Below are 26,071 nucleotides of genomic sequence, written 5' to 3'. Positions count from 1 at the left end.
TTTCCACCATACAAGCAATTTTTTTATTTTACTTAGAATTTCTTTATAATTCAAATCATCTTTTAATCTTCCATCTAATGAATAACTAACCCCTAAAATGTGTATTTCCTTAACAAAATTTCCAAATAAAGGCCCATCAGGTTTGTTTTCATCCTCACCCATCCACATAAAATGTGTCTTTGTTTTATTCACTTTAAGACCACTAATTTGTTCAAATGATTCAATAATATATCGCGACCTTCTAACCGAATCAATATCTTTCAAAAATATTGTCATATCATCTGCATATAACACTTGCCTAATTTTAGATTTTCCAAATGTAATCCCTTTAATACCGTTGTCCCTCCTTATTGCATGCGCCAAAACTTGGATGGCAACCAAAAAACAAATGTGGCGATAATGGATCTCCTTGCCTTACTCCTCTTTCTATTTCAAAATACCCCGTGGAGTGACCACCGTTCATAACACCGGACATGCACGCTCACATACACACACACACTGATCAAGCATAAACCCCATATAGAACTACTCCTATAATGAGAACAAAGACACATGCGACGTTGAGAATAATCTTATCTCTCTTGGTCTGAACAATCTTTGCCATCTGTAAGGACTCCCGAGCTTTAAGCTGAACGCTGCTCGTGGACTCCCGATTGGAGAGGCCACAGAACCAATTAAAAGATCTATGCCACCAGCTCTCATCTTCATCTGAACCTTTGAAATAAAACCAAAAAAATGAGAAAAGTTGAGTTCCATCCATCCATGTGCAGTGTATACATCAATTACATTTTTACTGGTAAAAGTATCACTGTGAAACCATAATCTTTTGGGTGAAAGGAGATCAAAAAACGAATTAAATAAACATAAAAACGTGATGGGAAAATGATGAAATCAGATAATTGAGAAAAAAGGTGTCTTCCTGCAAAACATGGCAATGATTAGCCAAAATGTTCCATTTACTGGTACTTTGTACATGTATTTTCTTTTTGAGAGGCAATCCTAACTGAATAAAAAGTGCAATAATCTATCAGAATATGTTAGGAAAATCTGGAAGAGTTTGATGCAAAGTGATTATATTCATGTTTCAGGATTCTAACCTTGAGTGCCATTCTTGTCTTGTGGGTCGATCTCATGTCCTGCTTCATCATCAATCTCTAAATGTGCATACTTGTCCTTGGTGCGTGTACCGCCATCCTCCTCTTCCTCCTCCGTGCCTGCCTGGTAAGCCATGATATCCCATCTTTCAGCTTTGCTAAACCTCGTCCAGAAGGTCAAACGATACAGCTGAAGAATATCAACCAAGAATACAAAGCACCTTTCAATTCATATAACCTGTAATGCTTAAACGTTCAAACTGGTATCACTAATTTACCATTCTTGAATGGATTTCTTCATGTATGTTTGTTTTAATTCATCTATATTCAATCTACAATGATGTGAATCGGAAAATATTTACATGTATGAATATGCTTTAAAGTTCCAGTGGCACATAATGCTGTTGCATAGGATTTCCGGAGTTGTCTAGTTTGAGATGGGTTTTAGAACAGGAGTGGACTGGTTTGGGATGGGTTGTAGAACAGGAGTGGTCTGCTTTGAAATGGGTTTTAAAACAGGAGTGGACTGGTTTGGGAAGAGTTTTTAACAGAAGTGGTCTACAACCCAATGAGATGGGTTTTAAAACTAAAGTGGTCTCAAGCCCAAAGAGATGAGTTTTAAAAACAGGAGTAGTCTACAACCCAATGAGACGAGTTTTAAGAGAGAAGTGGTCTAAAACCCAATAAGATGAGTTTTAAAAACAGGAGTGGTCTACAACCGAATGAGATGAATTTTAAACCAGGAGTGGTGTACAACCCAATAAGATGAGTTTTAAAACAGGAGTGGTGTACAACCCAATGAGATGAGTTTTAAAAACAGGAGTGGTCTAAAACCCAATGAGATGTGGTTTTAAAACAGGAGTGGTTTACAACCCAATGAGATGAGTTTTAAAAACAGGAGTGGTCTACAACCCATTGAGATGAGTTTTAAAAACAGGAGTAGTCTACAACCCAATGAGATGAGTTTTAAAGCAGGAGTGGTTTACAACCCAATGAGATGGGTTTTAAAACAGGAGTGGTCTACAACCCAATGAGATGAGTTTTAAAACAGGAGTGATCTAAACAACCCAATGAGATGAGTTTTAAAACAGAAGTGGTCTAAAACCCAATGAGATGAGTTTTAAAACAGGAGTGGTCTAAAACCCAATGAGGTGAGTTTTAAAAAGAGGAGTGGTCTACAACCCAATGAGATAAGTTTTAAAAACAGGAGTGATCTAAACAACCCAATGAGATGAGTTTTAAAACAGAAGTGGTCTAAAACCCAATGAGATGAGTTTTAAAACAGGAGTGGTCTAAAACCCAATGAGGTGAGTTTTAAAAAGAGGAGTGGTCTACAACCCAATGAGATAAGTTTTAAAAACAGGAGTGGTCTACAACCTAATGAGATGAGTTTTAAAAACAGGAGTGTTTTACAACCCAATGACAGGGGTTTTAAAACAAGAGTGGTGTACAACCCAATTGGATGAGTTTTAAAACAGGAGTGGTCTACAACCCATTGAGATGAGTTTTAAAAACAGGAGTAGTCTACAACACAATGAGATCAGTTTTAAAACAAAAGTGGTCTCAAGCCCAATGAGACGAGTTTTAAGACAGAAGTGGTCTGAAACACAATGAAATGAGTTTTAAAAACAGGAGTGGTCTACAACCGAATGAGATGAGTTTTAAAACAGGAGTGGTCTACAACCCAATGAGATGAGTTTTAAAACAGGAGTGGTGTACAGCCCAATGAAATGAGTTTTTAAAACATGAGTGATCTAAAACCCAATGAGATGAGTTTTAAAACAGGAGTGGTTTACAACCCAATGAGATGAGTTTTAAAAACAGGAATGGTCTAAAACCCAATGAGATGAGTTTTAAAGCAGAAGTGGTTTACAACCCAATGAGATGGGTTTTAAAACAGGAGTGGTCTACAAGCCAATGAGATGAGTTATAAAACAGGAGTGGTCTATACACCCAATGAGATGAGTTTTAAAACAGAAGTGTTCTAAAACCCAATGAGATGAGTTTTAAAAACAGGAGTGGTCTACAACCCAATGAGATGAGTTTTAAAGCAGGAGTGGTTTACAACCCAATGAGATGGGTTTTAAAACAGGAGTGGTCTACAACCCAATGAGATGAGTTTTAAAACAGGAGTGATCTAAACAACCCAATGAGATGAGTTTTAAAACAGAAGTGGTCTAAAACCCAATGAGATGAGTTTTAAAACAGGAGTGGTCTACAACCCAATGAGATGAGTTTTAAAACAGAAGTGGTCTAAAACCCAATGAGGTCAGTTTTAAAAACAAGAGTGGTCTACAACCCAATGAGATGAGTTTTAAAAACAGGAGTGTTTTACAACCCAATGACAGGGGTTTTAAAACAAGAGTAATGTACAACCCAATTAGATGAGTTTTAAGACAGAAGTGGTCTGAAACCCAATGAAATGAGTTTTAAAAACAGGAGCGGTCTACAACCCAATGAGATTGGTTTTAAAACAGGAGGGGTCTACAACCGAATGAGATGAGTTTTAAAACAGGAGTAGTCTACAACCCAATGAGGTGAGTTTTAAAACAGGAGTGGTGTACAACCCAATGAGATGAGTTTTAAAAACAGGAGGGGTCTACAACCGAATTAGATGAGTTATAAAACAGGAGTGGTCTACAACCCAATGAGGTGAGTTTTAAAACAGGAGTGGTGTACAACCCAATGAGATGAGTTTTAAAAACAGGAGTGTTTTACAACCAAATGAGATGAGTTTTAAGACAGGAGTGGTCTAAAACCCAATGAGATGAGTTTTAAAATAGAAGTGGTCTAAAACCCAATGAGATGAGTTTTAAAACAGAAGTGGTCTAAAACCCAATGAGATGATTTTTAAAAAACAGGAGTGGTCTACAACCCAATGAGATGAGCTTTAAAAAGAGGAGTGGTCTACAACCCAATGAGATGAGTTTTAAAACAGAAGTGGTCTACAACCCAATGACATGGGTTTTAAAACAGGAGTGGTCTACAACCCAATGAGATTGGTTTTAAAACAGGAGTGGTATACAACCCAATGACATTGGTTTTAAAACAGGAGTGGTCTACAACCCAATGAGATGAGTTTTAAAACAGGAATGGTCTGCTTTGAGATGGGTTCTAGAACAGGAGTCATTTGGTTTGAGATTGGTTGTGATATGAAAACTGAAAGGCTTACATATTTCTTTGGTATAGGTTTGGTGAAGAGACTGATAATGATGACAATCAGCATAGTCCATAGATAGAGGAATAGAGCAAAGTACATGTAGTGAATGAGTAGATGTTTGATGATGTCAGGTCTATGATCCTCCTCTCCACAAACAGGTGATAGGTAGATGAAGTCCAGTACCATACGTATCAAACCAATGATGAAGGCACTTGTTAATCCCCAGAAGGCACCTGCTTCATTGATGCGTTCCCATAGCAACGCAACAGTGAACAGACCTGCGGAACAACAGCAAACAAGAACATTGTGGTAACGATTATGTAAACATCTGCAATATAAAATTAAAGGAAGAGAGAAAAAAAAGGAGAAACTCATGCTGCAATGAAAAAAATTCTGCTATTTCATGAAGATCTTCCAATTATATAACTCTGTAGTTGCACAAAAAGATGCGTTCAGAACGCAAATTGCATAATAGTTAGCGATGTTAACTTACTCAAGTTCCGTTTTGACATATCTGATTGAAATTTAGCTAACATTCAACCTCTTTGAGATGGTACATGTATTATTACCAGCTCCACATTCTGATTCCTCTCTTAATGATGCGGTTCTACCTCTGTGTGGTTTTTAACAATTATGCAGTCAGGGCTCCAGACCAACCTAATTTCCAATAGGAGGGAACGGTCAATCTGCTATCTGATCTGGGCACTGTTTCATAAACTTTCTTTATCAATGACAAGTTACAATAACTGTTTACCTACTGACACCACATTGGCATTTGATTGGCTGAGAGCAAATTTGTCATAGAAATTTAGCTTTGGTTATTGATAACTAGTCCAACCAGAGTCTCTCATTCTTTTTCATTTCCCTTTTCTCATTTTAAAAAAAAAATCAAGATTTCTGTTATCTAGTCACATCAGCATTCAGAACATCAAAGAATTTTCTTTCAGAACTTATCCTTGCTTACCTAAATTAAATTGAGTTAATGAGATTTTGAAACAACAGCCACACAACTACAAAAAAAATCACTAAATATTGGTGATGTAACTTGAAAATTGGTTCTTTCTTCATAATCGGTGGAAAAATTACCTGTTTTGGTATTAACTCTTATCCTGCCAAAAGGCTTATCCCCATTGTGCTAAGCCACAAACCCCCAGTGCCAAATTTATAACAAGATAATCGGATTAACGCGATGGTACTACCAATAGCGCGTGCAAAACACTAGCCACAGTCCAATATGCATGAACAATAACTGCTATTTCGAATGCGTGCAATCATGCAAGAAGCAGAGTAACAGTAGCTCGCTCGCGTGTACACAGCACTATAACAATAGCGTGCATGCAGCCTTATAGCAGGCTATGAGTTAAAACTTTCACTTGCTGTGTTGCCAGCTTCACAAGATGGATAAGAAAGGCCATACTTATACGCCCGAACGTTATAATCTCATGAACAGAGACTTAGGACAATATACTCTTTCTTCGATGTCCAATCCCATTCTACCACATTGTCGTACTACATCAGCATCAGCGCTAGCTATTTAAAGACAAATGTCTAAAGAAGCTTCCAGCACAGCAAGTGAAAGCTTATTGAAACCGGTCATTTTTCCACCAATTGTGAAGAAAGTACTAATTTACAACATACAACTACTAACATGAGGTGAATAGAATGAAAAGCGTTACTGACCGGCGATGGACGGAGCAATATAAGCAGTGATCTGTTGGATGTAATGGAAGAGCTGTCCACCTTCTCCTCTCATCACTATAGGAACCCAGAGTACACTGATACCAACCAGAACGACCACAAATACCCTGGAAACAAAATGTATCATTTCATTTATTATTCCATTCTAGAAATAATTTACCCTAAACAGTATATCTATTCAAAAAGGACAAATCTTTGTTCATTATTTGGTATGTGCCCGAGTGAGATGATTTTTTTCTATTATTTAGCTGAGATAATGTGAAGCTGAGCTTTGATAACGAGTAAAAAGGGTAGCGAATTTCATCTCGACTGTTTTGCAAATGAAAATAATGCAGAACAGACGTGAAATTTCACCAAAATGATGAACAAAAATTTGTTCATTCGTTAATTTTGAAAAGATATACTGTTCCTAGTCCTTGTACAGTGTACGTAAAAGTGTTGTAAAACTATTATCCTGGTATTTAATTGTGCAGAATTACTTGTAAAACATGTAAAACATATAATCCCAATAACCATCTATAATTGTTTTAATGTGCATATATACTGTATTGCTCTTTTATTGATAACATATTAAAAGGTCCATCTGCAAGTTGGATTGATTAAATAGAGAAAAATGGAACAAACAAAACAGTGAAAGTTTTGTTAAAATCAGTTGAAGATGAGAAAGGATATGGAATATCAAAGTTTCGCATAATTTCTTAAACAGTGATACATGTATGTAAATTAGCAAGTCAATGATGTCATCCCCTCAGTTTTTCTCTATCCGTTTTGTACATAAAATTAGCAAAAATATTACTTTTCTGATTAGGGAATGTAAAAATGTCTTGAATCCTCATGGAACATGTGCAAAATCACCATTACTGCAAGTTATTGTACTATAAAGGAAAAGTTGTATGTGTTTGTCCAAAAAAGGAGAGAAGAACTTTAAACTTCAAACTGAACCGATCAAGCGTAGACTGGTCCAGGAAGTGAGTGAGAAAGGGGTCTAAGTCAAGATTTACCGTCCCACAATCATGAGTTCAAGCTCGTATTTCCTGTTTCGTTTCCTGTTCAGCCGAGTCATCTGGTGGTCAGTAGGAAACCTACGAACTATTCTCCAGATGTCCATAGTGAAGATCGTTGAACCGCTGTTAAAGATGGATGTTAGGGAACTCATGAGGGCGCTCAGCATCACAGCCAGCATTAGGCCACGAATGCCTGTAAGGAACAAATAATAAAACCAATGTTCTTTTTAGTCAATTTGCAATCAGAGGTATATGTTTCAGAACAAGGCATTCAAATCTACAATCACCTTTCTCAGCCAAGATGCGATATATATTTCATATGGAAATATTTGAAGGCAGGGTATTCTACTGACACTACTTTAGATCTAGTATATGCTGCTCACAATGTCTCGATTTGTCGACATTGATGTCCCACAAGGCATCATCAATTGCATGATGCTAGCATGAGGATGCATGGGTACAAGAACCGGAAATCACTTTAAGTACGCCATCGATGCAAGATGGCCCAATTTAAAATATATTACAGCAGTGGTCGATGTCGGTAAAATACTCTGCCTAAATGCCTCCAAATATTATGAGTGCTACATGCATACAGGCCATCCCTCAAATAGATATTAAACCTACCGGGTACAGTATCTCCTGTCAAAGGCATCCCATCACCTAAATCTGATTCTGGTTGGTCCACAGAGGTTTTAAAGGGAATTGGGTAACTTTGTCTCAGATTCTGAAACAAAATCCTGGATTTAGCTCATGTTCGATGCAATAATAATTATAAACCTTTAGGTCAGTCAGGAACCCCATGAATTTTACAAGCCGATCGCCTGTCTGATTATCAAGATAATTATGATTGGAAATCGAAATCAAATTTTGCGTTTTCCTTACGGTTTTCATAACACTACAGTCTATTAGGGAAAACGAGTATGGTAAAACCGGTCACTCAAAGAATTGCACTTTTTTGAGGCACTTCTTTTTTTTCTTCTTTTTTTTGTAAAATGAATTTATTGATAAATATATGCATTTGAACAAATCAAACAATCATACACAATCAATTGAAATAATATCGTAGCATCTTAGCATAGTTCAAATGAAACATGTTTCGTTTTCTTGAATAACAGTGTTTTCAAAAATGCATATCTTTTTTGTTTTACAGTTCCTTTCGATCTTTAATCGATTGTGGATTAGTCTTTTGAAAATACAAAGTATAGAGCCTTCATGAAACATAAGTTTGCGAATTTCTGTTTGCATAAATATTAAATAAACTGCGTATTTTGCATATATGATAAGAAAATTTAAAGTTTTAAATATTTTGTTTTTCAATTTATAACCTTCAATTAAAACGAACTTGTCAAAAGAAAAATTAACGTTGTAAAGTTTTCGAATTATGTCTCCAAATTTTAACCAAAACAATCTTGTGTGCTTGCACTTTACAAATAAATGGAGATTGTCGTGTAACTGATTATCATATAAATATAAGAGATTGTTACACAATTATACCTATTTGGTAATAATTTGAGGCACTTCTTGATCATTTTGAAGTAAGATTTTTTTTTAGGGCTTCAATATTACACCATATCTCAGACACTGATAACACGTAGGGCCGTGCATCTCAGATTTAACATTGTTAAACGATGCCTTTAATGTGTGAAGCGACAGTTTTCAATTGTGCAATGACATATTAAAGTTTATCCTCAAACAAAAACAAAAATCATTTATGAAACATCAGTCGTAAAATTTGTTTGAAAATGCTTCTAAATATGGCTCAAATTGCACTTAAAAACATCTAAAAACCTCAGAGCTTCCAGGAACCCAGCCACAACAGACTTGATGCTTTGTGCTCTTCAAAAGCACACATCAGTCCACATTCCTTCCAAGTTGTAATTTATATGTTTTTCTCTTTGCTGGACCACCCTGTACGTGGTTATGATTACTACATATTTCATATTTTTAGCCTCACTTTTTTTGTTGTTTATTTTTTTCAAAATCATAAATTTCTAAACATTTGGGAAATATTGTTTATTTAATAGCACGTGCACTACACTTTCTATTTCTACTTTTTCTAGTCTTTTAAACCTTTTGATTCATATTCAAAATGAAATACAATGGGCATTTACAGGCAATGTCTATGTAAAAGCACTTAAACATAGTAATGGCAAACAAATATACAACAAAAGAACATCTATTTACATCATAAAAAAGTACATGCAAAAGAAAAAATAGAATAAGGATTATGACATATATGTATATAAGGTTCTTATTACCACAACAGAGTGTTTAATTGTTTACTTTACATACTCAAAAGTTACGCATACAGGTTTAACTAGCGAAAGAACTATGGGTTAAAATGTTAATCACAGCAATCAAAGAAAAGTCATAGACCTGCCTTCATCATACCGAAGTTGCAAACTAGCCCGCTCGCTATTGCCCAAATAGCGGGATATTTTGGAAACAAGACCAAGATTTCTCGTGATATTTTCTCGACCAAATATCCCGCTAATTTGCAACTGCAGGCTGATTTCAGACGCAAATTAGCTAGTTAAAATAGTGGGTTATTTTGCAACTTCGGTCAGATGAAAACATTTATCATGATTTGTTAAGCAAATTATGACAATGCACATCAATTTTGTGATTTCTCTTTTCCTTCAGGAATTATTGTCCAATAGATTATTTGTCTGATCATGTGACAATTACATTCACGTTTTAGCAATAGATATATTGATTATATGATTACTAACCAAAAAAAAAATATGTATGTTCATTGTATATGTGTGTACGAGCCTATATCTGTTCAAAAGTTAATCTTAAATTCACTTCAAATGATCTATGTCAGGGAGTTGATGCATTTGAGATTAGAATGTACCTAATTGGTGGACAGTTGCCAATATCGATTATGAAGTATCAGTTTACCACTGGTTCTTCTACCTGGATCGATTTACAAATTGAAACCCCATTGAATCCCCATTCAATACCAATTGGCAATTTGGAGCACATGGAAAGTGAAACAATGGGTACCTATTGGAACCAATTAGCAATTGGTCCCCATTGGAACCAATTGTCAATTGGTCCCCATGAAAACCAATTGCCAGTTGGTTTCAATGGAGACCAATTGCCAGTTGGTTTCAATGGAGACCAATTGCTAATTGGTTCTAATAGGTACCCACTGTTTCACTTTCCATGTACTCCAAATTGCCAATTTGGATTCGATGGGGACATTCAATGGGGATTCAATTGAATTTTCGTCTGAAATCTTTGAGAAAGTTCTTTCACAATGCAATGACATGAACAGTACTCAACTTAATCTGGAACAGACCTTCACATGACATGTACTAGTGCCATACTTAAGAGAGTATACATACCTCAAACCAACCTTGCTTCATCATCACTGCCCTATTTTAAATGAACCATGTTAAAAGTTTACAAACAGCTAGCATTGATATGTAATCATGGAATATGCAGTACACCTGAATATGGGGCCAAGTCAAAAGTGAAATGTTGCAAAATACATTATTTTAATCATCAAACACAATCCATCCTGGAAAAAAATGAAGAATTCACTCTTGACAAGAACAATATATTTTGCAACGTTTCAACTCTACATGCTTCTATTAAAGTATCTTCACTATTAAACATATACCAAATAAAAATAGATATCCCATGTAACATGCTAATGAGATAGAATATGGTAATGAATGATTAAATGTAGTAATAATAGCTTGACATACAAACCTTTTGGTAGTACATTCATAACAAGAAGGGGATAAGCAAGGTTTGAGCAGCCATCCTTCGAGCCACAAATCTCCTCACATTTATCAGTGCAGGCTACAATATCTAGAGAAAAAACAGAAATGACGTTTGGACATTCTTAAACCCCCTTCAAATTATGGTTACTTCAAGGGCATGCACAAAGGTCCACATGCTTTGGCATATATGGTATATTATTATGTGCCAATCTTACTAAAGATGAGAATATTATTAATTAGAGAATACATCATATGGTCAACATTCCAAGAGAAGATTACAATTTTTTCGAGAGTAGGTCAGGAATCAATTTATCAGGAAAGACAATGCAATCTCTCTTTGAGAGTAGATAATCTAATTAACTTCCATAAACGAGAATGCAGTCAATTTGAGAGTAGAAACAGAAGCGTGATCAATTTCCAGCAAAGATAATACAATCAATTTGAGAGTAAATTAATAGTGCAATCCCCTATTAGGAAAGAGAATGCAATCACTTTGAGAGTAAATGGTGTAATAAACTTCAGAGAAAAAGAATGAAATCACTTTGAGAGTCTGTAATCAACTTACTGATAAGAAAATACATTCACTTTGAGAGCATTTAGGATTACAACTAAACTCATGTCCTTTACCACATAATTATTGCCCTTTTGACTCTGAATTCACCATGCTATGGGGAGGGTATCATGTGATACAATTATCAATGAAGGGAATGCAGTCATCCAGAAAGTCATATGATCAACTTACATGTAGCAGGGAAGTCATGTGATCATATTTAAGGGAAGTCATATGCCATGTCATCATCTTACCAGGGAAGTTAAGTGATCAAATTTCAGGAAAGTCATGTCATCAACTTACCAGAGAAGTAAGTGATCAACTTACCGTTGAAGTCATGTGATTAACTAACTAGGGAGTCATGTGATCAATTTACCAGAGAAGTAATGTGATAAACTTACCATGGACGTCATGTGATCAACTTACCATGGAAGTCATGTGAGCAACTATTACCAGGGAAGTCATGTGATCAACTTACCAGGGAAGTCATGTGATCAATTTACCAGAGAAGTAACGTGATCAAGTTACCATATGGAAGTCATGTGATCAACTTACCATATGGAAGTCATGTGATAAACTTACCATGGAAGTCATGTGATCAACTTACCAGGGAAGTCATGTGATCAATTTATCAGAGAAGTCATGTGATCAACTTACCATGGAAGTCATGTGATTTACTAACTAGGGAATCATGTGATCAATTTACCAGAGAAGAGAATAAAATACTTTTGAAAGCACATCATTATCATGTGATCAACTTACCTGGGAAAAGAATACGTGCAATCATTCCTGGCATCACAATAAAGAAGATTGGTGTGATTTTAAGCAAGCCACCAAACAGTGTTCCTCCTTGGCCATGCGACAGGTTCTTAGCTGCCAGAGCTCTCTGTACCATCACCTAGATAGCAGTCACAATGAAGACAAATTTGGTCAAATCCAAATCAGCATCTGACACTTCCCTTTGAAAATGGTGTGAAATATGTCATGTGTAACATCAATCAAACTCTGATTTACAATTAAGAAATAATTGGACTGAAAATATGTTCATTCGTTATAGGACGTCGTTTGCTTACGCAGGATTGGTCCCTAATGTGACGTTATAAAAACTTGATTATGTTAGTTATAATGTTAAGTTAGTCATTTTAGTAGTTATAAGATTTTTGTATTCTCTGTTTTTATTTCTTTTTGTGATTATGTTTCTCAAATTGTCATTCATGCTTGTACAGCGCATAGAGAAATAGACCGTTTATTATGCGCTTTATAAATATTGTATTATTATTGTTAAGATTTCTCTTACTCTCTTTCACATAATATAATTCTGTATCAGGACAATAAACCCCCGGAATATTACCCCCAGAAAATTACCCCCAAAGGACAACCACCCCTCCCCCAAGGACAATTACCCCCCCCCCCATAAGAACATCCAAGGACAACGACCCCAAGGACATTTACCTCCCCCCCCCCCCCCCCATCCCTAAAAAATTACACCCAAGGACAACAACCCCCCTCCCTCTCTTCATTAAAAGGGGAAGTCTACTACCCTGTTAATAAGTTGGTTTTAAAGCACAAGTTGGTTTTAAAGCATAATTTTCTTTCGAGGAGTAATTTTCCTCAGGGGGCTAATTGTCTTAGGGGGTAATTGTCCTGGGAGGGGAGGGGGTGGGTGGTTGTCCTCGAGGGGTATTTCCTGGAGTGATTTCCTTGGGGGCTAATTGTCCTGCTGATAATTGGCCGGGGGAGGGGGGGGGGGTGATTGCCCAGGGGTAATTGTCCTAGAACCATATATTTCCCACATCCCCTTCAAGTGCCAACTGTGACACGTACCCCCTCTCTTCACTCCGAACTGATATGCCATTATTAGACAAACATTATTATCATGTGCATACACAATAATGCTCAATATGTTTATTTTTAAATGGATCTACTAATGGTCTCAGGTAAAAATTATTGGGGGAAATAACGAGCTGAACCTACATTTATGATGAAGGTCAGATTGTGCATTAACTGCAAAATCAGCATGATAGCCTGTCACCTGATTAAACATGTTTGACAGTTTTCAGTCTGCTGTGAAAAATGATACATGAATTTGAACACATTGGACCTGCCAGAATAAAAAATAAAACAAACCTGATCAGTAGCCAAGTACCAGAGAGAAGCTGCAGTCTGTCCAAAGACGAACCCCGGCCATGGAAGGTCAGAGGTCACAGGGTCACGGAAGAGATGAAAGTAATCATCTCTAGGAAGACCGCAAGAATTGTTTGACACGATGGTATCATTCGCAATGGCTAGAGCATACAGTGGTTCAAGATTCTGGTAACCACCGATTGCCTGAAAACCTTGAGAGAATAATAGTGGCAATACACAGTTAACAACTAAAGTATACAAGTATACCCATAATATTTGAGGTAGTATATAGTCAAACCTGTCTATTAAGGCCACCTATAGGAAACACAAACGGTGGCCACTGTTAACAGGTGGTCTTTCTAGACAATTTCCTCAACACATATTTACTTCTAGAGGGAGGCAATACAGTTGACCATTATGGACCAGTGGCTTTTATAGAGAGGTGGCCACTAAGATATGTTTGACTGAACTTGATTCTAATATTTTCAATAAAGATCAAGTGTCTTTATCAAAATCGACCAGAGTACCAGAATATACTCCAAACACAAAGCCAAAAGGTCTCTATCAAAAGCACCACCTTGCAGAGGGCTGTACTTACTCACTATACAAAGCCAGAGTGCCCCTGCCAACATGACCATCGCCTGTAAAGTATCTGTAAAGATGACAGCAGCCAGTCCCCCTGTCACTGTATACAATGCTGTGATAGCAAGTAGAGAGAAGATGGCCACATAGAGGTTCCATCCAAGGGCTTGCTGGATGAACAAAGCTCCAGAGTACAGATCAACCTAAAGACACAAGAATAACACATCACACCAAGTCAAGTCTCTCACACAGCCAAATATCCAGACTACAAATGTGCTAAAACCTGCTACTGTGGTACTTTTTATTCAAACTGTCAAAGGAGGAGTCCATCCTAATATCAAATGGGTTTTTAAAGACGCAGACAAATTAGAGAAACAGGTCAGTGAAAGTTTGAGAAAAAAAATTAATTAAAAGTAAGTTTTTTCGAATATTTCGAAGGTGCAATCAATCAAACACAAAATGGCAACTCAGTGACCTATATTTAAACATTTTTTTTTAAAATGTTTTCCTTTAAATATAGTACCTTGGCAAACAGCTTATGGCTCCGTGGTTAAACCGGTAAGGCAAGTCATTTCTGATAATATCAATTTCTGATGAGAAAAAAGTGACTGTGAACTTTCTATCAAATTACTTACCGGTAATTCACATCTGTGATAATGTTTTTTTTAAATTTTGCTAAATCTAAAATTTGGCATAAGCTTGGTCTATACAAGATAATAGAATGTTTTGTAATCTCTTTGTAAAGATAACAGAAAGCAAACATTATATAGTGTTCTTACAGATATCTTGGTAAAACTGGAAGCACAGCAATGAAAGATACATTTAGTTCTGACTCATAACTTTGTAAAGACGAAAGGGCATTAAATCTGTAAGTACAGCAATGGAAGATAGTATTCTTATTGATGTCTTTGTAAAGACAAAATGGCATTAAATCTGAAAGCACAGCAATGGAAGATAGTGTTCTTACTGATGTCTTTGTAAAGACAAAAGGGCATTAAATCTGAAAGCACAGCATTGTAAGATAGTTTTCTTACTGATGTCTTTGTAAAGACGGAAGGGCATTAAATCTGAAAGTACAGCTATGGAAGATAGTGTTCTTACTGATGTCTTTGTAAAGACAAAAGGGCATTAAATCTGAAAGTACAGCTATGGAAGGTAGTTTTCTTACTGATGTCTTTGTAAAGACAAAAGGGCATTAAATCTGAAAGTAAAGCTATGGAAGATAGTTTTCTTACTGATGTCTTTGTAAAGACAAAAGGGCATTAAATCTGAAAGCACAGCATTGTAAGATAGTTTTCTTACTGATGTCTTTGTAAAGACGGAAGGGCATTAAATCTGAAAGTACAGCTATGGAAGATAGTGTTCTTACTGATGTCTTTGTAAAGACAAAAGGGCATTAAATCTGAAAGCACAGCATTGTAAGATAGTTTTCTTACTGATGTCTTTGTAAAGACAAAAGGGCATTAAATCTGAAAGCACAGCATTGTAAGATAGTTTTCTTACTGATGTCTTTGTAAAGACGGAAGGGCATTAAATCTGAAAGTACAGCTATGGAAGATAGTGTTCTTACTGATGTCTTTGTAAAGACAAAAGGGCATTAAATCTGAAAGCACAGCATTGTAAGATAGTTTTCTTACTGATGTCTTTGTAAAGACGGAAGGGCATTAAATCTGAAAGTACAGCTATGGAAGATAGTGTTCTTACTGATGTCTTTGTAAAGACAAAAGGGCATTAAATCTGAAAGTACAGCTATGGAAGATAGTGTTCTTACTGATGTCTTTGTAAAGCAAAAGGGCATTAAATCTGAAAGTACAGCTATGAAAGATTGTGTTCTTACTGATGTCTTTGTAAAGACAAAAGGGCATTAAATCTGAAAGCACAGCAATGGAAGACAGTGTTCTTACCGATATCTTGGTGAAGATGTATAAGATAAGTGAGACAACAGCAATGTACATTCTGATCCTCCTGCCTCCAAATCTCTTCTGGAGATACTCAGGCATGGTATAGATACCACTAGCAAGGTACACTGGTAGAAAGATCCATCCCAGCACTTGAAGCAAGAAAAGGGCCTGCAACATAATAACACATCATAACATTGATCAAGCATCTTGGGTGTTGTATTAAATAGCACACTGTTTTGGTTAAAGTGTACCATTCACCTGAAAATACAATGTATTTATGGCTAGAATATATAAAATTAACCTACATAAACATTACCTTCTATTCTATACAGGGTGAGTCAGAAAGAATGTCCCATTTTTTAAAAGTTGTATTGTTTGAAGTATGAATATTTAATTAGGGGTTAAATGATATGTCTTAATTGATAGAGTTATCCTCCCAGTAAATGTAGGTACCATTTTCATTTGAATCCCTTCACGCATGACTGAACATCAGACAATCTTTACAAGACTGCCAGATTTCACTTGCGCCAACTTACTGGGTGAGGAATAAAACAGTGCATTGAACAAAGACAGGCAGACAGACACACACACACACACCCACACACACATAAACATACACACACACATGAACACACACACACACACACACACACACACACACTGCAGTATGACTTCAGTAGATCTAGGCATTGAATTGGAAGAGAAGACTTACATTGAACTCAAAGGCTCCCACACCCAGGCCGGCTGATGCTCCAGACCCTGCCAGTCCTATGAAGTGCTCACTCCCGATGTTACTTGCAAACAAGGAAGCTCCTACCTGTACCCACAAAATAAAGAGAATATTTATATACTCCATGTGACCCTGTTAGTCCTATGAAGTGCTCACTACCGATGTTACTTGCAAACAAGGAAGCTCCTAGCTGTACCCACAAAATAAAGAGAATATTTATATACTCCATCTGACCCTGTTAGTCCTATGAAGTGCTCACTACCGATGTTACTTGCAGACAAGGAAGCTCCTACCTGTACCCCCAAAATAAAGAGAATATATATACTCCATCTGACCATGTTAGTCCTATGAAGTGCTCACTACCGATGTTACTTGCAAACAAGGAAGCTCCTACCTGTACCCACAAAATAAAGAATATATATATACATATATACTCCATCTGTATTTTCTTCTAAAAGGCTATAATTATGTCACTTAATATGACTTCGAATTTGTATTAAATTTTCATGAAAATATATAGTAAGGTAGCTCAGCAAAATGTAGTGTCATGCAAAGAGACAAAAACAAATAAGATAATAGTTAGTAAAGTGTGTTAATTACAAGTTCTTTTTTGACATACCCTGGTATCTGAATGAAAGTCTAGCTAACATTTAGCCGAACGATCTGCTTCTACATGAATCGCTGTGTGATAAAACTGTGATTTTCCACAATTGTACTGATTGCATTCTGGAAGCATCTTTTCATGCTACTTCATTTTGATGAACTACCTAAGAGCAGATCATTTGGATCGTACTGATTTTTTACAATTTTACTGATGATTGATCGTTACATTTTCATATGGAAATCAACCATTAGTAGGGGTTTACACGCTTACTAGGGACAGGGTGTAGCTTTGCACTGGCACTTTGGCTGGGAAGGTGAAAAGCTGGGGCTGGAGCAATCATTCTATTTTATTTGCAAAATTATCATTATGAGTTCAGCTATACTCATCCATCCGAAATGTCTTGCATACATTGTAGGTACCAAAAATTGGCTTTCGAAAAGGTCTACCAATCAAGAATTCTCTTAGGGCTGTATTCAACATCTATTAAAGATAATAATGTTAAGATACATGTATGTGCCTGCACATTCTACAAGTAGGCCCTCAAGTGAGATCAGAAGTCAAAATAGCCCGGCCGGGGCTAAGGAGAACGGTGGTAACCAGAGATAGTTAAGATTTCGAGGATAGTCCAGGATTTCGAGTGAGAACAGCGTAGATTTCCTTAGCCTGGGTTAGAATGTCAACAGTAGGGGGCCAAGAAAACCGAGTGTTAAAGGGGGGGGGAATAGTATAGGGCGAAGGATAGTACAGTGCTACGAAAACCGAGTGTGAAAAGTATATAACTAAAAAAGCTGAAGACAGAAAGTTATGGAGAACCTGTGTCTCAAGGGCAATGCCATTGCCGCCCTCACAGCCTCCAAGCTCTGGCTCATAGATAGATACATGTAGATAAAAAAATTGGTAAGGTTGGTAGAGGCATAAATCACATTCCAACAAATGAACATTTTCTGTATAGTATTATTGATAGTTTATTGGCATCTGTAATCACTTCTTAATGAACTAAACATATAACTTGGGGTTCATGCCCTATTTTGGAAGTGGTTTCTTTTCCGACCTTATACAGCCATATCCTACAGGATGTTCAGATTGTTATTGTTAAACCAGAGATCATGAGAGAAATTAACCTTACTTCACATTAACGTAAATAACAAGAAAAGCTGTTTTCATGATACTTCACAAACAGAACAAAACGTTTGAACTCTATAGGCAGAAAGTCAGGCTAAAGAATGCCAATTAGAACTGTATATGTTTTGTCGAGAAAGAGATAACATTTTCTTTCTGAGACAGGATTGACTCTTTATCAAGTTATCTTCTGCCCAGCTCGCAGGTTGATTGCACCATTTTTCCACACATCTCTGTTTTTGCCATCCTAGTACACTTGTGCAGTGTCATTTCACTCCCTTCCCAGTTGGTTCTTGGTCTGGTACCTTATACTTTTTCTTCCAATAAATCTTTCAAGACACTTGGATGTCTTAATGTGGCCAAAGTATTTCGTCTTTCATTCTTTAACCATTCCTATGGGATATTTTGTATAAGCACTGCCATATGCAGTATTCCTCTCTATGTTTTCATATAGATATCTTTCCATGATATTCTAATCGATCATTCTCCTGTACACCCAATTTTAAAATGATGTGATATAGGATTGTAGTCTACTTATTCAGTCACATGATAAAATTAGTTTAACAAAAGCACTGAGACATAAGTCTCACTTCGTTTGTTTACATATACTTTACTACACCACGCTTTAAACAAACTGTCAGGTTTAACTGTTAATAGTGGAATACACATTCATCAAGTTTCATTATGCTTTGTCCTGTTTTCCCTTTTTTCTTCTATTAATAATAATAATAATGTTGTGTAGTGGGTTGGAAGGAGATACCCGGGAAGGACCATGTTAGGGAGCTCAGGGACAACAGATCTTTGCTTCAAGTCTTTATTGAAGTTTGCATACATGTATGAAGAACCCCAAAGTAAAAAGCCTACTAGTGGTCACCAACCACTGACACGTCCCGAACCCGCATGAAACCACACTGTGAATATGACGGACAAAGAAAGAGGACAAAATATACAGTTCCTCAGGTAGACAAAGGAACATCCTTTAACTACTATTATGTAAAAATGTGTAGAAAGGTGAATATGCATGTGACACCTGTTCTACACATTTTTACATAATAGCAGTGAAGGGATGTTCCCTTGTCTACCTGAGGAACTGTTTTTTTTGTCCTCTTTCTTTGTCCGTCATGTTAGTAGTGCCAGGACATCTTGACGCCTGACACAGGTCAAGATGGACTTTTCTCTTCGCCGGCTGTGATTACATGACATGCCTAACTTGCACCAGATCAGGGGGGCGTTTCATGAAACAATTAGTCGGTGGTTTTCACCGACTAATATCATGGTCACCGACAATTTAGTCAGCGCTGACTAAATTTGACCAATCACAGGCCTGGAAATAGTCGGTGACAAGGAATCGTCGGTGAACATGATATAGTCGTTGAAAACCACTAACTAATTTGTCATTGTTTTCACGAAGTGACGGTAGTAAATGAAAATTGCATATACTTTTCGTTACGATTTTCCTCACTACCGTCACTTCGTAAAAATAGGGACGAATTGTTTAATGAAACGCCCCCAGGGCTATTCTATTGACCTAACTCACCACGCTGCTGAAATTCATTAAAACCATGTAACCACCCTATTAAAATATCACTCTGTCACAAAAATTAAATCCAATTTCAAAGTAAATTCTTTTACATGGCGTAGAGACATCAAATAGCTAAGATAATCGAAAAAGTAATCAGGGGGGCGTTTCATGAAACGATTAGTAGGTGGTTTTCAACGACTAATATCATTTTCACCGACAATTCTATTGTCACCGACTATTTTCCAGGTCTCTGATTGGTCAAATTTAGTCAGTACTGACTAAATTGTCGGTGAAAATGATATTAGTCGGTGAAAACCACCGACTAATTGTTTCATAAAACACCCCTCAGGCCGATGATCTAAAAATTCTGATCACGTACTGTCTACAAAGAAACTAGTTTCTATTGTCTGAAAGGAATTTCTGTCTGTCTGGGCAGCGTTTCTCGAAACCGTCATAAGTACAAGTTCACCGACATCCCATTGAAAGGCGTGTATTAAGTTTAACACGCGTTTCAATGGGATGTCGGTGAACTTGTAGTTATGACGGTTTCGATAAACGCTGCCCTGGGTTCCTGTATAGCGCTATTAGGGACTTTTAGAATGAGTGGACGAGAACACGACGAACGCCGACTGATCATGCGTGTCAACGTACTTAACTGCCATGTTGACTACAATTAGAAATCTTTTAGATTGCACTCGACGATATGCATGCATGCAGGAAGTAACATTATGAACATCACGGACAAAGAAAGAGGACAAAATATACAGTTCCTCATTCTACCCTCAACAAAAGATCCCTTCACTGATATGTAAAAATGTGTAGAACAGGTGATAGGCCTATGCATGTGACACCTGTTCTACACATTTTTACATAATAGCAGGGAAGGGATGTTCCTTTGTCTACCTGAGGAACTGTATATTTTATGCACACGCGGCATACTAGTACCTTGAGCATGTAAAGGCGCTATATAAATATCAATGTGTATGTATGTAGGTACTAGATTGAGGAAAATCAAGGTTGACACATTCTCGATCGCCGACTGAGACGACGTAACGCATGCGCAATGCCTTAAAATGACGTCACACGTTGCAGTCAAAGCTGTCAACGTGCAAATCTAAAAGTCCCTATTGTGTGTCAGACTTGTCACTATTGGCGCTCTACACCATTACCCCGACTTTAGCATGGCTGCCTTTAGTCCTGTCCAGACTGAGGCAAGTTACCCTAGGGTAAAGGTCGTGTTAAAGATAAACTTGAGTTCTGGTAAAAAAAGAAAATGAATTCTCACAGAATCTAACGAAACTTACACTGAATGTTCAAGATTACAAATAAATATCATGTGCCAAACAATTTTGGAAGAAAATGTATACTGGCTGAGTAATGAGCATAGAAAGATAAGGAAATCAGGGTAGTACTAGCCCCGACACCATGTGTGTTGTCCCATATACATCTTTCTGTGTAAGTGATTGTAACTTTACCAAGACTCTGCCAAATTTATGATGATTTTGATGACTCCAGAACCTTGCATTACACACCATTACTTACATGCTATATGATCAACTTTTCTGATCCATTCCACACCTTTTCTTTCACAATGCAATCGCATTACCAGAACTCAAGTTTATCTTTAAGAGCTAGTAGGGGGTAAATATGGTGGGCCAAGCGTGCCACTATCCGAACATCTATACAACTATACGAATATACGTCTATCCAGCCGGCCAACCAGAACGCAGCAAACTGTACATCTATACAACTATACCAACGGATTCAGGGGGCACGTGCCCCTCCCCCCCCCCCCGGTAAAAAAAGGGGGTAGGGGGAAAGAAAAAAGGAGAAAAGGAGACAAAGGAGGGGGAAAGAAAAAGGAGGGGAAAAGAAGGAAAAGGGAAGAGAGAAAAAAAAGAAAAGAGGGAAGAGAGAAAAGGGAAGAGGAGAAAAAGGAGGGGGAAAGAGAGAAAGGGGAAGGGAGAGAAGAGAAAAAGGTGGAAAAGAAAGAAATGGAGAAAAGGAGAATAATGAGAAGGGAAAAGAAAGAAAGGGGGATGATTTTATGAGAAGGTGTTTTTTTTTACCGAGAGAGCCAAAGTGCGCCAAAACTCATTTTTGGTGGTTTATTCATTTATTTTCTTGCCCTGTTGAAAGATGATACATTTAAGAATACCTCAGTAAAATGTTCAGTATACACAATAAGGGTATTAATTTACTCCTTAAAACAGCAAAATCTTACGTATTCACAGTTTTAGTGCAAAAGTGACTTATTTTGATAAATCTTTCAATTTAACATGGACTTTTTAAGTTATTGACATGAAATTGCTTTCACATATTCCTGATAGTTCATTTCATTGCATGAATGGAATAAAAATGGATAGAAACACAATCTTCATAAAAAAATTATAGGGTAATTCACTGAAAAATATCCATGTTTTTTATAAATCCAGAGGAAATGTTTGGATTTCCAGGGATTTTTTTTCGCTTTAATCTTATTACAAACATCTTCTCTGATGCGTATCTTTCTTACCCCGTCGACGTGGCGACTCCAGCCAACATCCCCCCTCTCTCTCTTATTCCCACCACTATTCTCTCAGGCTTTTATTCCCTAGCTCTCTCTCTCCTCTCTTTCATCCCCGTTTATTTTGTTTCCTTTTTCTCTTTTTTTCCTTTTCTTTCTTTTCCTTTCTTTCATCTCCTTCCCCCTTTTCTCCTTTCTCTTTCTTTCTTCTCTTCTCTTTCCTTTCTTTCCTTTCTTTTTCTTTTCTTTTTTTTCTTTCCCTTTCCCTCTCACTCCCCCCTTTTCTAATTTTTCCCGACAGCAGCGCAATTTTACCGACAATATCCTGACAGATGAGGGGGTGTCACACCCCCACACCCCCCTTTAGCGACTCCTTGGTTGTTATCCCATTATTCTTTTAAAAGAATTGCAATTCTTTATGCTCTCACACCTCTCTTCTATCGTTGTTTAATTCTATTTCATTTTTTTCTTTCTCCTTTAACTCACAATAATTCTCTCTTTCAACACTTTTTTCCATCTTTTTTTTGTTCTTCTTGTCCCTTTTTTTTTTGGGGGGGGGGGGGCTATACGCCTGGCAAGAGGGACCCCATATTATGCACACTGCAAAATTGTGTGCCCCCCCCCCTGCCCTTTCCCGGAAAAAAACCTTCTTATAATATTATCCCCTTTTCTTTCTTTTCCCCCTTTTCTCTTCTCCGTCTTTCCCCCTTTCTTCCTTTCCGGCTTTTCCCTCCCCTCTCTCTCTTCCCCTTTCTCTCTTTCCCCCTCTTTTTTCTCCTCTTCCCTTTTCTCTCCTCCCTCTTTTCTTCTTCTTTCTCTCTTCCCTTTTCTTTCTTTTTCCCCTCCTTTTTCTTTCCCCCCTTCCGCCCGTCACCCCATTTTTGTTTACCGGGGGGCACGTGATCCCTGTGCCCCTCTGAATCCGCCACTAGCATAGTTGTATAGATGTACAGTTTCCTGCGTTCTGATTGGCCGGCTGGATAGACGTATAGTCGTATAGTTGTATAGTTGTACGGACAGTGGCATGCTTGGCTCGCCATATACCCCGCCATATTTACCCCGACACCTTTACCCTATGGTAACTTGCCTCCGTCCAGACAAGACTTTTGTGGCGCTCTAGCATTTCAAGGAAGTGATTCCTTTGAATAAGTAATAATTTAAATAATGCACATGATTATTTGGATATAATCAGTGAAGACAGACCTTTACCCATAAGGCAGGCGTTCTTGTCTAGTCGCCAAATACATACAGTACTATAATTACTGTATATGTGTAACTTCTTCTTCTTTCTTCTCCGTTTTTGTTATTTCCATGTAATATAATTGACAGCATTTATTTCTAATGAAAGTATTGATAGAAATGAACTTGAGCTTGAGCTAAAACCAAAAGAGACTAAAGTAATACTCACAGGGAACCATAGCATTGCTCCACCAGCTAAGAAATACCCCTCAGTGCTACCACGATCGGATTATATCAAATATATTGATAGCATTTAGTTCTAATGAAAGTACTGATTAAAATGAACTTGAACTTGAGCTAAAACCAAAAGAGACTAAAGTACTACTTACAGGAAACCATAGCATTGCTCCGCCAGCTAAGAAATATCCCTCAGTGCTACCACGATCGGATTATATTAAATATATTGATAGCATTTAGTTCTAATGAAAGTACTGATTAAAATGAACTTGAACTTGAGCTAAAACCAAAAGAGACTAAAGTACTACTTACAGGAAACCATAGCATTGCTCCGCCAGCTAAGAAATATCCCTCAGTGCTACCACGATTGGATCGACACATCGACTAGAGAACATGGAAAAGAAATACAAATCACTGTTTCATGACATACGGACAAACAATATATACAAAATTCCATACTCAAAAATATTATTAGAGAGCAACTACACACTACTTAAAATGTTGTCTACTCAAAGAAGTATAAAAACAAGTATATTGAGAACGCAAGCACTCAAGAAAAAAAGGTAATTTGTTTGCGTATGATTGTATGGGTAGGACGGGTGCTTAACATGTATTTTTTCTGGAGTATAGAGTTGAGGTCTGGAGTGAAATTTTGAAGGTTTCTCATCAATTATAAATACATAATATGCAATAGCCTTAATTGGGTATCTGCACACTTGTTGATCTAGACACATTGGCACTTGTGCATGCAAACATTGACATTTGGCGGGAACGTTTTATTTTTTTTCTTCTTCATTTTTTGGACCATCCAACAAGGCCATTTTATTGAAGATCAATCTCCAAATAACATATTTGAACACATGTACCAATGAATATCATATCATAGTTCAGAAATAAGATATACATAACGAATATCAACCAAAACGTTGTTTTGATCCATTTCTACATTGGATGATAGCAGACAGTTTCAGTGATATTAATGACAATCAGTGATTTTCATTCTTTCATCACATTAAACAATAAACTACCCAAAACAAACAAACAAAACTATAGATATATATTGGTAGACGTTTACCCTTCCAGGCCCCTCCTTTTATATTACAATATGTAGCACAAAAGTTCACATGATTAGTATTACTTTTTAAACTTATTATTGTTATAAATCTTAAATAAAGCTGTTTCGGAATGCCCTCAATTATCTCCTCATGTCATCTTGAGTCACTTTGCTGATTGATTTTACCAAAAAATAATTGCATCAATTAAGCCTCACCTACAATGTACTCAATTTATATCTCATTTATACCGTCAACATATATTTCGAAAGATGCATAAAACTGAATGAAAATTTACTTGTTCGGTTGTTCTATTTATTTATACTGCATACATCCCCATCACATCTCCCATGACTATATTTGAAGCTCTACCCCTTTCTACTCCGCACGGCCCGGGCCATTGCAGAACTTTAAAAAATAATAATTGGCCTACATATACGAATTTTTAGAAAGAGAAGAAAATGATACTTACTCCCAAACCGACAGCAAGAACAAGCACAAAGTATACCACCAACACCACGACATCCACAGCAACGAGTCCTTGTTTTCCATCCATGCTGGCCATGGGTGACACAAATACTTCATCTCCTTCCATAGTTCATCTACCTGTTGGCTGTCTGATGGGCGGCCTGCTACAGTCCTCGCCAATTATAAACTCCGAACTCGCTCTTAATTCCGTAACACGTCCCGGGGATACTGCATTGACTATTGACCAACGTAGTTACTCTCTGATTGACCTAATAACTGTTGTTGCTGTTGGTGGTTGTATTTTGGGCATTTAGGCAAATTTGACTACTTACGCATAGTCTGGTTGGTTCTTTATCAGACGAGATATTGTAGTCGAGTCGTAATATTTCGTAGCTTGGAGCTAGAGCTCGATCTGTGCGAAAGCGCCTGTGCAAATTCGCGCGCTGGGGCAACTTAACATCCTGTCGCTGCATTTGATTGGCTCAATATGACCTATACGTCATGCGCTAGTCATCAATATCCATGATACGCACGCACACAAAATCCGACGCGATAATTTATCAAATATAAGATTTCATACAAAAATTACAAGTGCAAAGCTAAGTTTACTTAACATAAATGACATTGCGACAAAATCGGGAGGCTTACCGTAAACGAATGATGACTACCCAGGTCGTAACTTGTCCTTAATCATTGCGACATACTGGTTTAGTAAAGAATCGACTGGCTGATTTAATTTTGATCTCCACCACACCGTACCAACGCAAACATTTATATATTCAAATATTAATATGCATTCTAGGA

The 26,071-nt window shown here is 37.1% G+C and overlaps 1 protein-coding gene across 1 annotated transcript; it reads right to left on the bottom strand.

Annotated features, from left to right (window-relative positions):
- Window positions 1–126: 126 nt before the first annotated feature.
- LOC752999 (sodium/glucose cotransporter 4) lies at window positions 127–26,071 on the bottom strand. The gene is made up of 13 exons (XM_030987895.1): window positions 25,272–26,071; window positions 24,060–24,131; window positions 16,563–16,667; window positions 15,854–16,018; window positions 13,966–14,152; window positions 13,371–13,579; window positions 12,006–12,141; window positions 10,680–10,781; window positions 6,954–7,149; window positions 5,935–6,059; window positions 4,267–4,532; window positions 1,098–1,284; window positions 127–714 (listed from the first exon to the last, which is right to left on the bottom strand). Exons 1-13 carry the CDS (start codon window positions 25,392–25,394, stop codon window positions 503–505), a joined length of 2,085 nt encoding a protein of 694 aa, XP_030843755.1. The 5' UTR covers window positions 25,395–26,071; the 3' UTR covers window positions 127–502.

The sequence above is a fragment of the Strongylocentrotus purpuratus genome, unplaced genomic scaffold (assembly GCF_000002235.5).
Source record: "Strongylocentrotus purpuratus isolate Spur 01 unplaced genomic scaffold, Spur_5.0 spur5_scaffold_17, whole genome shotgun sequence".
NCBI lineage: Eukaryota > Metazoa > Echinodermata > Echinoidea > Camarodonta > Strongylocentrotidae > Strongylocentrotus > Strongylocentrotus purpuratus.
The sequence above is the reverse complement of the archived record's forward strand: the minus strand, read 5'-3'. Positions and strand labels throughout refer to the sequence as shown.